Source organism: Athene cunicularia (genome assembly GCF_003259725.1).
Source record: "Athene cunicularia isolate RWA chromosome 12 unlocalized genomic scaffold, athCun1 chr12_part1, whole genome shotgun sequence".
NCBI lineage: Eukaryota > Metazoa > Chordata > Aves > Strigiformes > Strigidae > Athene > Athene cunicularia.
In genome coordinates this window covers 19,941,399-19,957,800 of record NW_020799116.1, presented here as the reverse complement: position 1 = coordinate 19,957,800, position 16,402 = coordinate 19,941,399, and the positions used below count along the sequence as shown (strand labels likewise).

Below are 16,402 nucleotides of genomic sequence, written 5' to 3'. Positions count from 1 at the left end.
CCGCGGCCGCGGCGCCGCTCGCCCTGGGCTACTCCGAGCGGCGTGCTTTGTGCCACCGGGGCAGTCCCTGGTCCCTGCGGGCCGTCACCCGTGTTTTGGGGCGGAGTGGGGCAGCACTGCCTGCTTGAGTCGCGTTTCCAGCGTTGTGAGGTTTGTAGGCTGCAAGGGAAGTAGCGAAACGCAGATCCTCGCCAGCTCCTTTCTCACGAGCTCTTGATTGCTTTTCCCAGCTCTTTTTGTGGTAGCGTAGAAACAGATGCTTAGGGGTGTCTACGGGCAGGTTACGTACGAAAGCGAAGTCTTTATCCTGAATGCACAACTATATATGAGTGTGTGTATGCTTAGGGTGAGGAGGAATGATTGATTATCGTTAAGTTTAGAGTTGATTTCAAAGTACGCACGGCTGTTTTTTTGTGGAGATAGTACTCTTTGAAGTTATAACTAGTCTTTGGGTCTTCTGCAGTCTAGTAAAATCAGTTGAGTTAAAAAAGTTGTAAGCAGTATATGTGTTCTGTTAATGTTTTCAAAATAGCCACCTGGTAAAAGATAAAGTAGCCAACAACCTAGTGTAAATTTCTGGCTATGGTAATGTTTTTCTCTTTCCCAATGTATTCTTTACTATGACCGACACTTTCTATAGTGTATCCATTAAAAAACCCTCTAATAAGGATACACTGCAAGTTGGAGAACTTCTATTTCTTGTCCCCCCATTTATTGTCACATTTTATATATGATTGCTTTAAAATTTCAGAGGAAGTCACAACTAGGCACAATCCCAGCAATTATTTGATTGCATATACGTTCTTTATTCACTAAAAAAGTTTTTAATGCAAATTGTGTTTTGAATGTTGTTTTCTCATACATGTTATTTGGATGCTGTTTCTTATGAAATAACAAAATCCCATTCCCCCTTCAGCTCTTTCTATTAAACTGTGTTAGTGTGGATCTTGCAAATACAGTAGGGCTTGTTTAAAAACACACATTAGAACTAGATATTTTTTTTTCCTGGTTGAAAGTATTAATACATCAGTACTGAGCTGCATAATGTTGTCCACAGTCCTTTGAATGTGTCATGTCTAGGATGAACGTCAGATTTTTTTTTTCCTTAAAATTGTTTGTTTATTTATTTTGAATTATTTGTGGAACATAGTTGTTTCTCTGTCTCTTTACTGCTGTTTACTTGAAAAGCAGATTATGCTGTGGTGTTAGTAGGAACAGTTACCCTTCATTTAATCAGGTGGATTGATAGGTGAATTGCTCAAAGCTGGGTTCAGTTTCTGTCTCTGATTAGGATTGCTTTCTATCTGCAGAACAGTTTATTGCTCTCGTAGCAAATGTAAAACAGCTGGATATGCTCCTGGATGAAACCATGATTAGTTAAGATTCCTAAAGCCTTTGACTACATTAGATTACTGATTTAACTTCTGTATTTGGAGATGATATGCTGTGGTCTGTGTCTTAAAATTGGTTTAATAATTACATTTAAACTCAGTGAATTCTTTGAGGAACTAATGCAACAAAACTACTTTTCTTCAAAATTGTTATCTATTTTGAAGAAAACATTTTTCTTTTATGTCATGTCAGAAATTTGTTCTTTGTCATATTCTTGCAGATATCTGTTAACTTCCTGTATTCACTGGAATTAGAATTGTTCATATTGGTGATGTTTTTAGCAGAGTGAGCTCTTTGGAAGCTTTGTTACAGAATTATGGAAAAAGTGGCTCTTCTGCTCTTGTAAGGTCTACTTGCAGACCAGTGTCTAAATGGACTTTCTAGGATTTAAGTAGGAGTTAGATTGATGAGAGTACTGTGGTATTAAGAGCAGAGTTTTACTGCAAGTCTAATTCTGTTTACAAGTTGGTGATAGAATTCCTATCAAATATGTTAGTTTAATCTTCCATAGCAAGCAGGAATATTTGATACTCTGGAATTCTTTATGGTGGTATAAATTGTTGTACTTGTCAAACCTACCTGAGATTCTTAAAAAATATATGTACCAAATCTTCATCGTTTATTTTGAAAATGGATTTTTTTTTTTCCCCTAAGAAATATACTTGCTTTGTTTTATCCAGTAACACTGATTTTGAGAAATGGACAACAGCATTTGTCAAGTTTATGAAGACAAAATCCAGTCGCTGGAAGAAGAAATTAAACTGTTGACTGAAAAGTATGAAGATTACCAACAGGAATCTACCTTTTATTCTGATGAGGAGATACTGATGTCAAAGTACGCCTTTTTTTCACATGTTGGATTAATAGCGTTTCTATGTAAAAATTGTTTAGGATAAGCTTTTACCTCTATGTTAGGGCTTCCCTTACATTATTTTTACGTCTTGATCTTGCTTAGGACATGGGCTATATATGGTAAAAGATTACAAATAATAAATAGTTGATCTCTTTTTACTGCCTTCTGTAGATAGTTTCTGTTTTTAGGGTTTTATTTTGTTCACTTTTTTAAAAAAGGCAGTCATACTGCTCTGCTTATCAGGTCTGTTACTGTGTGGACCTTGCAAAGCTGTTGACTGCAAAGGCCATGTTTTGTGTTATGTGCTGTGTAAGAGCTCATTGCATATTTACTTAAAAAAAGGATGGGGACTGGGGACATATGCAGGTGTGACTAGTTATATGTTAAAGGAATGCCACATTAGGGCTTCTGCTTTCCATTATTTAACTCATATTCTACAGTAAATGAACACTTTGTAGATAAAAAAAGTCATTTGGATGAGTAAAGGTGTCAGAGCTTGTTTCTGTTGTACTGTCCTTAAAATGGATACTTACATCTCAAGATTTATAATAAAGGCTGTGTCTACCTGGTGGTGAACATAAAGTATTTCTGTAAGTTAGAATAGTTTACTGTTCATAGTAATATGATCCAACTGAATTTTGACTTACTGAAAACTGATCTTGGTCTAAAAATCATCAGATCACATTACAAATGCCTTTTATTTAATGGTATTGCTGTACTGATGTGACAAAGCACGTTCTTTTATCTAGGTGTTCTGCCCTTTTGATTTAAATTTGTTTTTTCCAATTCTAGAAAGTCATTCCAAAGAGAATTTTGGAGACCATCTCAGGGATATGAATATCTACCAGACCTGAGAGATCAACTTGAAAGTCTAGAAATGGATCTCTCATTTATAATGAAGTTTACTGGTATTCATTTCACAAGTCATTTCAAGAAAACTGTGGAAAAAAGTAAGCATTTTTGTGCCCTTTATTGCTGCTATATTGAGCATAATGTTTCAGTTCATTACATCTGCATGTTGTAATTGTACTTTTCATTTTAGTAGAAAGACAATTAGAGAGAGAGTTTATTGACAAAATAGTTTCTGAGGAAATATAGTATTTTGTGTAGTGGGGAAGTGAAAGACTGCTGTGAAGTTAGTTGTGGGGGCTTTTTTTCTTAACATGTTTAACATTTATATGATGGATGGTCTCTGGTACTTTGAATATGACTAATGGACGAAATACAGTAATTGTTGAAAAGAATTATAATCAAATACTTTAACTCTCTAACAGCTAGAAACAGAACAGTGTGGAAGCACAGATTATCAGGGAATTGCCATTCCCTGTCTTTTCAAGTGGAATTTCAGCTTCTTGAAGTGCAGGTAAGGATCATCATATGTTTAAAAATAACCAACAAGCAAGCAAAGAAACAAAGCTTCAAATAGAGAAATGTCACTACTTACTTTTCCAGCTGAAACCTTCAACTGGTATTTTATCATTTCGATTGGCTGAGTCTCCTTAATCTAAACCTCAGTGGGTTGTTTTCACTCTATAACAGCTGGACCCAACTTCGGTATTCTGTGTGCATCCAAGCAAAAAATTTCTGAAGGTCAGGTTCAACATTGGGTCACAAAGTTCTTACTGTGTTCTCCTGTAGTCAGGTATCTTGTTCTGGAAACTGGAAAATTCTGAACCTTACCTCTCTTGAGGGAACTGAGGAAAAGCTAAAACAGTACAAACTTGAGCAATTGGGTTGTTTTACTTTGGTTATATTTCTGTTTGCTTGGCTAGTGTGACTAGCCATTACATCACAGACTGCACAGAGGTTACACTAATGATTACAGATTTTTTGCAAGGAATCTTTCATAAGAATGTGTTCTTCACACAGAATTCAAAATAATAAGCAGTGGAAGACAGCTGTTACCCTAACTTGTAATAATGTACCCCAATTTGTAGTAATATTTTTGACATCAGGAAATTTCTTTCTCAAGAAAACTTGATTTTCAGCTCAGCTTTAAAGGGTATTTTTTAAATTGAACGTGATTGAGCCTGATAGTATTAAAAAATGCCTTGCTATGTAAAGATGTCCTTCCTAATCTTAGGAAAAGCCCTATTATGAATTTAGGAAATGAATATTTAGATAATCACCCGTGGATTGCATGATTTGAAACTACAGGAGTGCAGCTGAATGAGGTTATCCTATAACCTCTTAAGACCATGTGTGACTTTAAACTTGTGGTTCTAGTGATATTTCACCATTTGCTTGTATAAAACTGCATTTAGGTTTGAGCATGGAAATAGCCCGCATCATTCATACGATTGATTTTTGTTTCTCACCTGTATGCTCCTGCAGAATGGTGACATATTTTAGTGTCAGTGAAGCTCAGGTGAGTGACGACGTCGTTTATTTACAGCTGCTTTGGTGAAGCTTAAATCTGTTACACCACTAGATGGCGGCACTCGTCTATGTAAGGCCTAGAACTTTAGCACGGATGAAATAATCCATAATAAGGGATATAGAATACCAAGTGTATATATTTTAAAAAACACACTTCAGTTGAAAAAATATAATTTGGAGTTTATTTTTTGCTTTTTTAAAACATAAAAGTACATGGCACCTGTAATTTACACTATAATTTGCTGTGCAGATGATGTATCAATTTACCTTAAGTTAATAAACTTTGAATTCCCAGTATTTTATGTATTTGTGTGGTGTGGGTTGTTGACATGTTGTGGAAAATGCTAAATTAGTTAAGAAGACACCAATGGAGAGTACAGTTTTTAATTTTTCTGTAATATATAGGTTTTGCTTTTTATTTTTGGTGTTACATATCCAATAAGTATACTTAGAGTTTCAAACAGACTATTTTCTTTTCCTTCACTCAATTTCTCTAAGTGTATATGAACTTGAATGTTGTTAAAGGTTTTGCATTTACTTAAATGTTACCGTGTTTTACGTAATTGTTTTATTAGAGTTGTAAAATACAACTGCTGTGTACAGTTCTATTTTCATTTTGTTAGAACTGTTTAAATCAAATAGATTTTGAGAGAATTTAGTAGTTAAAAGGTTCAGGTTGAGGATTGTATTTTTAAGATAGAATTTTGTAGTTTATATGATTAAGAAATTATTTTCTTCCATTTCATAATAATGAAAAAGTGTATCTCATAACTAGATTGTTAATAATTACATTCAGACATCTTGCTTAGTTCTACTTGGCTATTTCTGTGGTGTAAAAGTGGTGGCATGTTATCCTGGTTTTGCCACAGACTTCATATGCTGTGCAGGTCATTCTGTGGTGGAGCCAGTAGGCTCTCTGGAGATGAGTCTGCCTCCATAGCTATAAGGAAAGTTGTGGCTGCAGGCCAGACTGAGACCTGGAAATTTAGCCTGAACTTTTTAATACTTATGGCTTCTTGCATATAAAAATGGAGAAGCCTGTTTTCTAAGAAGGTTTCATTGACAGTTGCATTCCAAATAACCTGTACTGACACCAGCATGGCCAAGGTAGTGTGAAGTTGAAACTAGTTTCACCCATCTTGAGAAGCAAAGGTGTCAGCTGTTTTGGGGAAGTAACATATATTGGTATGCAGCAGAAGATAAAGAATAATTCTTTTCACTTCTGTATAACTCTAGCTATTTAATCTAGAAGTTAGAGTACAGTTAACTCAGTTCCATAGAACATTAAATCAAACCTGTTATTACAAAAACAAGTAGTTTCGGTGTGTTTATCTCTAATTTGGTTTTAAACAACTTGTTAAATGTCATTCATGATAAAAGCTATGTTCCAGAATACAACTGTACAAAGAAGGGAAGGCAGTTCTGATTCACTCTGACTAGCTTTGAATGGTTGAGATTCTGTCTGTATTACTGCAGTGTTTGTCACTCACATGCTGGACCTTTTGCTCTAAATCTAAGATGATTTTTCCTGATGTTACTTTATTCAATCCACTAAACGTTTCAGTGTCCTGGTTTGCTATTTCCACCTTTAGTGATGGCAGTGTTAGCAGTACTTCTGTCCCACCAGTACTAGGTATTGCTGTGCCATGTTTGCATTTGACTCCAGCTTGTCTGTTTAGTTTCCTCTGTGTTGCCATTCCCATTTGCTTGTAGTGAGTGGGTAGAAGAAAAATAAACTACAAAGGCTCCAGTATAAAATGAAGTATTTTCTATGTTCTTCAAGCCATGATTTTAAGAATTTACTGTTTTCTAACCTATCACTCTAGTGTGTGCAAGAATGTGTAGGAAAAATAATTAAGTTCTTTTGTGCCTTCATTTCTACTATATGAACTTATGTTCTATTTTTTTAATAACTTGTTAGACATTTTAATTTGGAAAAAATATTTTTATCATGCACATATCCTTAAAAGGGACAAGAATTTGAGGTTAAAAATAAGTGCCTTAAAATTAAAAAAAAAGGAAAACACGAATATTTTTTTACTTAGTGTAACATTATTATAGTTTTCAGATGAAAGTTTATATTTGTTTCCTGATATATATGTGGCAGCTAGGAGCTGTGTTGGAAAATAGAAGAATCTTAAAGAAGTGGAAGTGACATGAAAGAAAGTAGATTAACTTCTTAAAATTCTTTATACATATATGTTCTCTATGCTGACAAGTGCAGGTATTATTCCAAAAGCCTTGCTGTATGGATAGTAGTGATACTGTTAAAATGAAAAAAAAAAATCTCCATATATATAAGTTGTAGTTTAAAAACCCGCTAGTTTATAGTACTTAGCATCATTTGCATATATTTTGTCTACTATATATGTGAATAGATATGGTTTCCTTCTTGCTAGAGAAATTTCTAAAATATGATGTTGTTGCTCCTCCAATCTAGAACAAAGAGAATGTGTCTGTTGTTGTTAGTGATCTCAGCGTTTTGATGTCTTGTGGAGGCGATTCCTATGTGAGCAAGTTTGTGTCAAGGTAAGTTGGAGTTTTTTGAGGAAAGTTGTTGTATGGGATATCTTATACTACATGCAATACTGAATTTTCATAGAAATTCCATAGAAATTGCTGACAGTCAGTTTGGTAATGTACTCTTAGCCCAGCCTAAACACTTCTGGTCCCTTATCAGTATCTTTTGGAGAGAAGATGAACTGCGTTTGATGTGGTGTGAACCTGGCTGGCAGCCAAACACCTCGCAGATGCTTGCTCACCCTCCTCCGCCCGGGGAATGGGGGAGGGAATCAGAGGGGTGACGATAAGGAGACGTGTAGGTTGAAATAAAAACAATAATAGAAATAAACAAACGGATAATGCACAACGTGATTGATCACCACCTGCTGACTGATGCCCAGCCTGTTCCTGGCTTGTGATCCCAGAGAAGTGAGAATCCCCAAACTGCAATTCTGGAAGTGATGGAGTTTCCCTACCAACCCTCATCTATACACTGAGCATTATAAGATGTGGAGTATTCTTTAGGCCAGTTTGGGTCTCTTGATTTGGCTGTGCTCCCTCACAGCTTCTTGTGCACCTGTGCACTATCAGGACAAGGGAACTTGAAAAGTCCTTGATGTCTTAGCAACAACTGAAAACACCAGTGTATTATTAACGTTCTTCTCATACCAAATCCCATGCTGAATCCAAAACACAGCGCTATTCCAGCTACTAAGAAGAAGAAATTCACTCTATCCCAGCCAAAACCAGGACGCGTTTTAGAGACCTGAAAGAACTGTTATGAATTCATGTTAAACAGAAATAGTTTTTGGATTATGATGTGTTTAGCTGTTTGAAATTACCTTGTTATATCTTTCTCTGAATGAAACCTCTGCTATTGCATTTTCGCTTGTGTAATCAGCATGTCAACCGTTACTGGGATGTGTGAGTTGTAGATGTTCAGTGGGGGTGAGTAATGGCTAAAGTCTACATCCAGAACCCCTCTCCAGTACTTGCCTGTTGCTAAATGTCTGCTCACCATTCTATTTCTCTGCATTGGAATTTATTTCACTGATATTTTAACAACAATAGAATATTGTTTAAAAGCCTGGGATAGTGCATTTGTGCAATGGCTTGAGAAAACGTATGTACTAAAACTTAAGCATATGTCTGAATGCTACTTTTTGATTATTTTATGGAGGATGTCAGCTTCTTATGGTACACAGGATTAATAATGATCCAAGTATTTGTGGTATTCCACTGTGAAATCTTCTAGCAAGCTACTCTAGAAAAAATCTATTATTAATTATTATTGGGCAGATGACAATCCTGTTCTTTAAGTGATTTGTTTTATATTATTTCTTAGACTTGGGGAGGGAGAGGGAAGGCAAATGGATGGGTGAGAAGAAAGGTGTATTGAGTTACTTCAGACTTCACTAACTTATACTGAAAGCTGAATTTTTTGTTTAGAGGTTTTGGGATTTCCATATAAACCTACTAAAGCTCATGGTATAACTGGGAATAGTAGATGACTGCTTTCAAGAAGCAGGATTTAGAAGAGGAAATTACCCTGCCTTTTTCATGAGTATTTTTCTGACAGCAGAAGTGTCTTGGAACTTAATAGTCACACTGGAAAGAAATGCGTTGAAGTAGTGGCAGACTTTATTTCATCCTGGCTTGAGCGCTGCTGTCTTGTCCCTGTCTCTTCCCTACCCTGGTCCTTTTCCACATTATGCCAGTATTCATAGGTAAACATAAATTTTCATAAATGACATAAGAGGAATTAAGGCTTTGCTGTCAACAATGCAAGCAGTTCTTTCTCCTCAGCTTGTTTTTGCACATACCATCTGTTGTCCTTGTGTCAGTGTATATGCTCCTGAAGCCATGTGGCAAATAGGTTCAAAGTAGTCATTTGGGTGACAAAGTAATTTGACCCCCATTAAAATTTCATTTTTTCTGTTTGACTTCTCGAGTGTTACAGTGTTTGCTGCTGGTCTACGACTGATGGTGACAATGTCTGTTTTGACAGTATGCTGCTGAGATTGATGTCCCTTTATAGCTTGTTTTCTCAATCCCCTTGTTAAGATAGTTCTCATTTCTTACTCTTAAATCCTAATCCCTTCTTTTCATGTCCAGTTTCAGGCTTTTGCCCATTCAGGCCTGTATTCTTGAGTCCACCAGGTGCTCTTAGAATCTCTTCCCTCACCTTTCCTCCATTCTTGACCAGCTAAATCAGGTTATCCTCTGTAATGTTTGTTCTTTTCAGCCTACCCACCAGTTGCTGTTTCTTCCTTTTGCCTTCTTGGCCCAGTTTTGCCAAAACCATTGTCTAGCTCTGTTCTGTTTTCCCTGCTGGCCTGGATTTTTTTTCTCCTTGGCTTTTTTTTTTTTTTTTTTGCTTAGTTTTTCATAAAGCATGACAGAAAAGGGTCTTCAATAGCACCAGAGTTAAAAACTTGGCATTTGGTAGTAATTCCTAAGCCCACCGTGCTTTGGAAGAAAAGACCAGAATGCTAGAACACTTGAGCAACACATTTTTAAAAGAAACAAAATTCAGCAGTTTAATTTCAACCAGGTACTGCTGCAATATATAATACCTATTTTTAAAAGATATGTACCATTCCTCAAATATGTTGTGACAATAAAGTATGTTTGCACACAGAATCACAAAATTTAGTCTTCTACTTTCGGATTCTATTTGAGTCCCCTGTGTATGATTTAAGTTATACTTTTTTAGTGTTGCAGAGCAGAATATTGATGAAAAATCTTGCTACAAGTATTTCTTTTTTTTTTTTCCCCCCTTGATATCCCATTAAATGTTAGATTATTTAACTATTGCACAGATTACTTAAATGAGAGGAGTTTTTAGACAGTTTGAAAACTGTTCCTACTTTTTACTAACTAATTAGAATTTATGAGTCAGAGTGAAGGATTTATGAAATGTCTGCATTATATGGGCTAGATATTTTGGAAGTGAGGGGAAGCACGAATTCTTCCCACAACTGTGAGTGTCATTCTTTGGTTTTATATGTTAATGCAAGAAGTCTTGCATACCGCACTGAGGTAAAATAGATTTTTCTCTCAGAATAACAAGTTCTTACATACTTCTGTGTTTTGTTGATGTTAGTTTGTAAAAGTGAAATGGTGTTTGGATGAAGGGCATGTGAGTTTAACCTGATACATAGTTACTCTCTGACTAAATCTGCTTTTTGCTGATTTTGGATGACTTCTCTGTTACATGGATTTTGGCTTTGGAGATGGGTGTTTTCTGCTCCTAGTGGTTTTTTTTAACAAACCTGGTGACATTTTGTTATGCTAAATTCTTTCCAAAAACAAAAAAGAGGAGGCTTACATTTTAACATGCACTCTCTTAATACCTTGTTATTTTATGGTATTTTAGTGTTTGTTGTAGTTGGCTTCAGCATTAGGAAATAGACTAATTTAGGCTAATTAAGAATTATTGTTTATGGGTAGTTTAAGTGCTGTGAGACAGTTAACTGAACTGGTGCTCTTATGCAGTCTCTTTTTCCCTTGCCAATATAAAAAAGCACATATGTTTGTGCCAACACAGATTTTCCCTCTTTCTAAACACTAAATCTAGCTTTCTATTTTAAATTTAGCCAGTGCTCTATCTGTACATGAGAGAAGTAGATACTTGGGTATAATTTGTAGAGTAACTTTTACATTTAAAAATGGTTCTTTCAACTTGTTAGCCAAAATTATTTCTCTCTGCTTTGTGACCTATCCTTGAAAATTTTCTTTTGCTTTATTGCCTAAAGATGAATCTGAGAGGAAGGAAGAAAGAAATATAAATAAATTTGACATAATGTTCAAACAAATCATAATATTTGTGATACTCTTGTAAATTGCATGGAAGTGGATACTCATCAAAGTTGTCAAGTTATTTTAAAAAAGAATTTTAAGTGTGTAGTTTTGCAACTAAATTTTGTCTTGCCATCTTCCACGTACATAGAACTACAAAGTGTATTGTAGTCTGTGTAGAATCATGTTCACTAGACAGTGAGATGTGGGCAGCCGTTGCTAAGTGCTCAATTTTTCCTGTAGTATATGAAGATTTTTATATGTACAATTACAAGTTGTGGTTACAAAAAGCTGTCCAGATCATAGAGCTAGTCAGCTATTGTAAATCAGTATGTGTCTGTCCTTCCAGTGACTCAATTTTTTGTGTGCTGCCAGCAATTTTTTTTATCTCGTCCTGATTTTGTTAGCAGCTGTGACTGCTGTGAAACGTCCTTTAATGATGCTGTTCTTTGCAGGCTAGAATAGAACTTGTTTGGCTTTTCTTTTACGTTTTCAATATCTGAATGAACTTCCTGGATTTTTTACAGTTTACGTTTGTGTAACATGTTAAGGGTTGCTGTTCCTGTACATTAAATAGAGGTGGATCTGAGGCACAGTTCTCCCTGGTATGGCTGAGGTGATGTGGTAATACGCTGTTGCAACTGTTCTGTTAATGGCCTTAATTAAGTTTCTGCTCTCAGCTGTTCTGAAAATCCAAAAAGAATAGCTAGTCTTGTACAGGATGTTAAAAGTAAAATTTACATGTAGAATCTACATTCTCTGTAACTTTTTGAAATTTCCCAAATATGTCAGGTATCTTTTTCAATCAGGCTTTGTAAACTTGTATTTTCAAAGCAGTGTTTGCCAGGTATGTTTTGACAATGGCTAACAGTCATTTCATCTGACTGTGTCTTCAGATCAAGTATGACCTGAAGCTGTTCACCCTTATGATTAAGGAATCTTATTGCTTCAGGTATTGTGACACTTAGCTTTTGTGGAATTTTGCATTCTTGCCACATGTCTTTAGGAAAAATTGCACACCCTTTACAAGAATTTTTCCTCCCTCCCCACAACAACACTGGATAGATGATTGGCTATTTGGCAGTTTCTGTCATCTTACGTTGTCTCCTTTCCTTTCTCTATCCTGATGCTTATATGATGAGGAATCTGAAGAATAAATTTGTTTTCTGTTGAGTTTTTTCTTAAAATTAAACCCTCCAAGACTAACTCTTCCCTCCCAGCTCCCTCTATTTTCTCTAATCTGGCTTTAATATAATTATCCCTCATAACAGTGGATGGACCGTCTATTTTCTCTCTTGATCAGAGCTGAGAAGCTGTATGGTTGCCATCACTGTGGTGTTAACAATAAAGAGGGTAAGGTCTGTTCAGTTCCTAATTTCTACAAGCCCTTTACTGTGACGGCACTTATCTTAAATGGATAAATATTCATTCAAATGGTTCTAATCCTAATTGTTCTAAGGCAGATTTTTGCATGTAACTGATTTCCAGTATCTTGGCTTCATTTCTTCTATTGTTACCTGCCTTCCTGGGCTGTCTCAGAGTGAATGTTAATAGTATACTTCCACTAAAAATGTTTTGCTTGTGTACATCATAGTTAACAGGCAAACTAACAAAGTATTGCTAGGAGGACAAAATAGTAAATGTATTGTGAAAGAAGGTTACTCTAGTGCCAGTTACTGAAGTAGAAAAGCATTTTTAATAGCAAATTTATTTTGTAAATCCAATAAAGGAATGTACTAGCCCTAGTGTTTGATGCATTGCAACTTCTCTTATATGCCATATCATTACTACCTTGTAGAGTCATGAAAAACAAGTGATATCTCTCAGTCCAAGTTAGTGTGGTGTTATTCATCAGTGTCAGTTCGATGTTTTGCTATCTTATTCAATAGGAGTAATCATCTGTGCATATCAAGAGCAGCCTTTATTTTCAGAATGGTGTGTATTTAATTATCCATTCTCGCAGAAGGGATAAGTCAGCCATGCAGCTTTCCTTGATTCTGTGCTTTATGCAGTGTTTGGAACTTATTTAGAAATTACTTCAGCAGTAATTTTGTATATATTTTTCAAAATGTTTGCTTCTTTGGGAGTGGAAACTTCTGTTTGATTCTTTGGATACTGTGAATATTTAATTTTGAAAGGATATTGAAGTTTAAATCATTTAACTTTTTTGTGTGTGTGAAACAAGGACATGTAGGATAATTTCCTTATTTTCCAAGTGCAAAATCTGTTTGTTTTACTTCTATGTGTTGCTTGTATCTGTTTGTATAACTTCTATGTGTTGCTTGTATTTTTAACTTGATTCCAAAGTCCAGGAATTGGGATCTCTCAGCTTTAGCTGGCACTGTGTATTGTTGCCTCTGTCAACTATTGTCAGTGGAGATGGAAAAATCTTACTGTATATGAAGTCACTGTATGTAAACATTTTCACTTGATGGTATTTAATTACTCAGAAACTAGCAAAGCTGAAACTATAGGAACTCTTCTTTATAGGAACTCTTCTCATATGCTTTGTCTCTTGTATTGAAAATTCCTCGGAAATGCCAGAAAGTAAAATGACTACTGCTGACTTTTCTGTTTCAGAGCCCCTATGAGTGAAAAAGATATTTGCAATAACATTGGAATGGAATGATTTCCTTGACAGAATAGCACCGATATGTTAGCCTCATGATGTAGGCTGTAAGCTCTACTAAATCCATACTGGCTAAGTGCAAGTCCTGCAAAGCTGTCTCTGCACTTTTCTTTGTAGGACATCAGGTTCCAAGCAATTTATTAGTGCAACTGTAGGATCATTTGTATGAATGAAGCCATAATGTATCAATGTGTAGCTGAACTGCTAAATTACTAGTGTGTCTAAATCTGCGGAAATACCAGGGGGCATTCTGCAAGTATCAGCTCAGCTCCTTCCAGGCTTAATTCTGCTTACAATGGGCTTGGCATGAAGATCTTGGCACTCCACTTCTCAGTTACAGATTTACTGGCATCTCTCTCCCTGGTTCTGCCCTGCTCCCTAGTTATTGAGAATATCACTACCTTCCTTAATAGCTGAGAAACCAAGATTTAACTGTATATCTAAAGTTTTGGTTTAGATGCCATGTACAATCTAATGAACAGGTCGTTTTGCTTCCTGAAGTTTCAAGGTTAATCTTGAGAAGCTGGGTGTCCTGGGCAGAGGCAGATGATGTGTCATGCAAAGATTTAGTTGAATAGGGCATAGATCTCAGGAATATTGAAAGCTTACTGATGCAATCTGTTAGATCATACTGTTTTTATAGCTTAAAGTTTTACCATGCAACATCTTGGAATTTATTTAGAAAATGAGCTAGAACAAGCATGAAGTCAAACTAAGATTTTTACAGGCAACTACTTTGTTATATTAATTCTGTTTTACATATAAGACTAACTTTATTGTTGCTTACCTTCTTGAGGAGTTGAAAACCCTGCTTTATAAATGAATTTTTCAACCTTTTTTCACTATCTACACTATCTACAGCTTTTTTCCCTGGCAATTTTTTTTGGTGATCTCTGGCTTCAATTTTGAACAATACTAGTCACAAATTCTTTAAGGAAAAACTGCAAATTTTAGGCTGTAGAATTGGTTTGTCTGAGTAGTACTATTTAGTTTAAACAATATATTTTTCTTTTATAGCATTGAAGAACATGGAAATCTTTTACAATTTTTCAGAAGCCTTTCATCTTATGCTGAGTGGTATGAACATCGTAGATGCACCTTTCTACATTTCAAGGTAATGTCTATCAAGCCTTTATATATCAGTACTATACTTTGTTCTTTAAGTAGTTCATTAAGACAGAGCAGTGGAGGAGAAATTAGCACTCTTTAGCAGTGTATGGGAATCTTAATTTTGTATGTTGTGGAAAAGAGAATATTAGGTAGAGACTTTTGTGTTGTGTTCAAGGGGCAGTGCCCTTGCTTGGTATTTGTCTTGATTTTTACCGTGCTAATGCTGTGTTCTTCTCATGTGAGGGAAAACAAGAAGGTCTGTGTTTTTCTGTGGGGTAGTAGGACAGTTTTTTGTTGGTATTGCATTTCATTTTGGAAAAAAAAAAAGGCAGAAGAAAATAACATTTGTAGTCTCTGGCATTTAAATGTTCTGAAGGACTGGATCTGTCTCTTGAAAATGTGGCAGCATGTGTCTGGGCAACAGCACTTTCAGTTCTGAAATATTTTACTTGAATGGGAAATAAACTGTTCCTCACTCTTAACTGGGACACAGTATTTGAATTGATATCAAATTGCCATTATTTATCTTGTTTACTTTGGTTTTGTTCTGGTTTTAAGATCAAAAACTTCGTATGATGGTTGATGTAGAGGAGGATATTCGGCTGCTTAATTGTCTGGTTTTTTAGTTCAATTTCATTTAGCTCAAGCTTTTACCGTCATTAAACTCAGCACCATCTTAGGTCTTTCCGAGTTCTGTGCTAGATTAATCAATTTCTATTATCAATTAATCAATTAGATTAAAGAAGAAAAAGGCACTAATTTCCAATAATGTTTTAAAAAAAAAAAAGTCTTCATCTGAGTAATAAACTGATGTTGTCCGATTCGGCTTGTTGTTGTATAAGGACTTTTCTTTAATCCCTCCATAGAGAAAGTAGAGCACCAAGGGCTTTATGGCTTTGTGGTCTGGGGTTTTTTTGAGTTTTTCCAACTTGATGCTTTCTGATCCTCAGATCAGCCTCATGACAACAGTCACTGTGGTTTCTGGGACAGTGATTCAGTGAACAGTTGTAAATACGTTTCAGAATTCAGTACAAAAAAGTAAAAATAGCAAGGAAATAGGTCTGGAGATTATTTTTAATTTGTGTGCACCTGAATTAGTTTTAAGAAGTATGTTAAACATTGAGTGTAAACAATGAAGGGATATATTTGTTGCTAGAAGATGTGTGAAGGTAGATTTACTGCAGGCCTATAATACAAGTTTATCAATATTACAAATATTCTTTCTAAAGGGATTTTTCTTTCCATGGACAGAGATGCTGTTGAGAAAGGCAAACCAATCTGGAAGAATATTTATCAAATGTGATTGACAGGGGACTTATGAAGAGTTTTTTAGGCCTTCTTATTTCTGCTAGCATTAGTAATAATTTAATTTAGAAGTAGAAGACTTTCTGAGGTGAGAGAATTAATAAAGTGCTTAAAGATCAAATATGTAACCAGGTTGCTAAGGGAAATGTGTATTTGTAACAATATTCTGTAGTAACTTGTGTGAAAGCAACTAGAAGTATGGTTTTAATATTTGCATAAAAATAAGTGAAGAGTCTTATCCTGTTAATGTTCACACGTGGACAACATTAAAAATGACTCTCTAATCTTTTTTGTGGTTTTTTTTTTTTTCCTACCTACTCTCTAGACTTGAAATATATATAGGCAGGTAACTGTGCACAGTACTGGAGAGAATTTTTTTATTTGGGATGGGGTTCTGGGTTTATACCATTTATACCATTATTTTGTTATTT

General features: G+C 35.4%; 1 protein-coding gene across 2 annotated transcripts in view; it reads left to right on the top strand.

The window, feature by feature from the left end:
- The first annotated feature begins 7 nt into the window (after positions 1-7).
- CENPP (centromere protein P) overlaps positions 8-16,402 on the top strand; it is a 148,704-nt gene continuing 132,309 nt past the window's right edge. The window contains exons 1-7 of one of the 2 annotated variants that reach the window (XM_026857738.1): positions 8-150; positions 2,073-2,227; positions 3,038-3,195; positions 3,520-3,608; positions 3,785-3,835; positions 7,065-7,153; positions 14,574-14,670. In XM_026857738.1, coding sequence (XP_026713539.1) covers positions 2,091-2,227; positions 3,038-3,195; positions 3,520-3,608; positions 3,785-3,835; positions 7,065-7,153; positions 14,574-14,670 — 621 coding nt within the window. In that variant the 5' untranslated portion in view covers positions 8-150; positions 2,073-2,090. Of the gene's footprint in view, positions 281-2,072; positions 2,228-3,037; positions 3,196-3,519; positions 3,609-3,784; positions 3,836-7,064; positions 7,154-14,573; positions 14,671-16,402 lie in introns of both variants that reach the window. The other variant, XM_026857739.1, reaches the window with a different exon arrangement.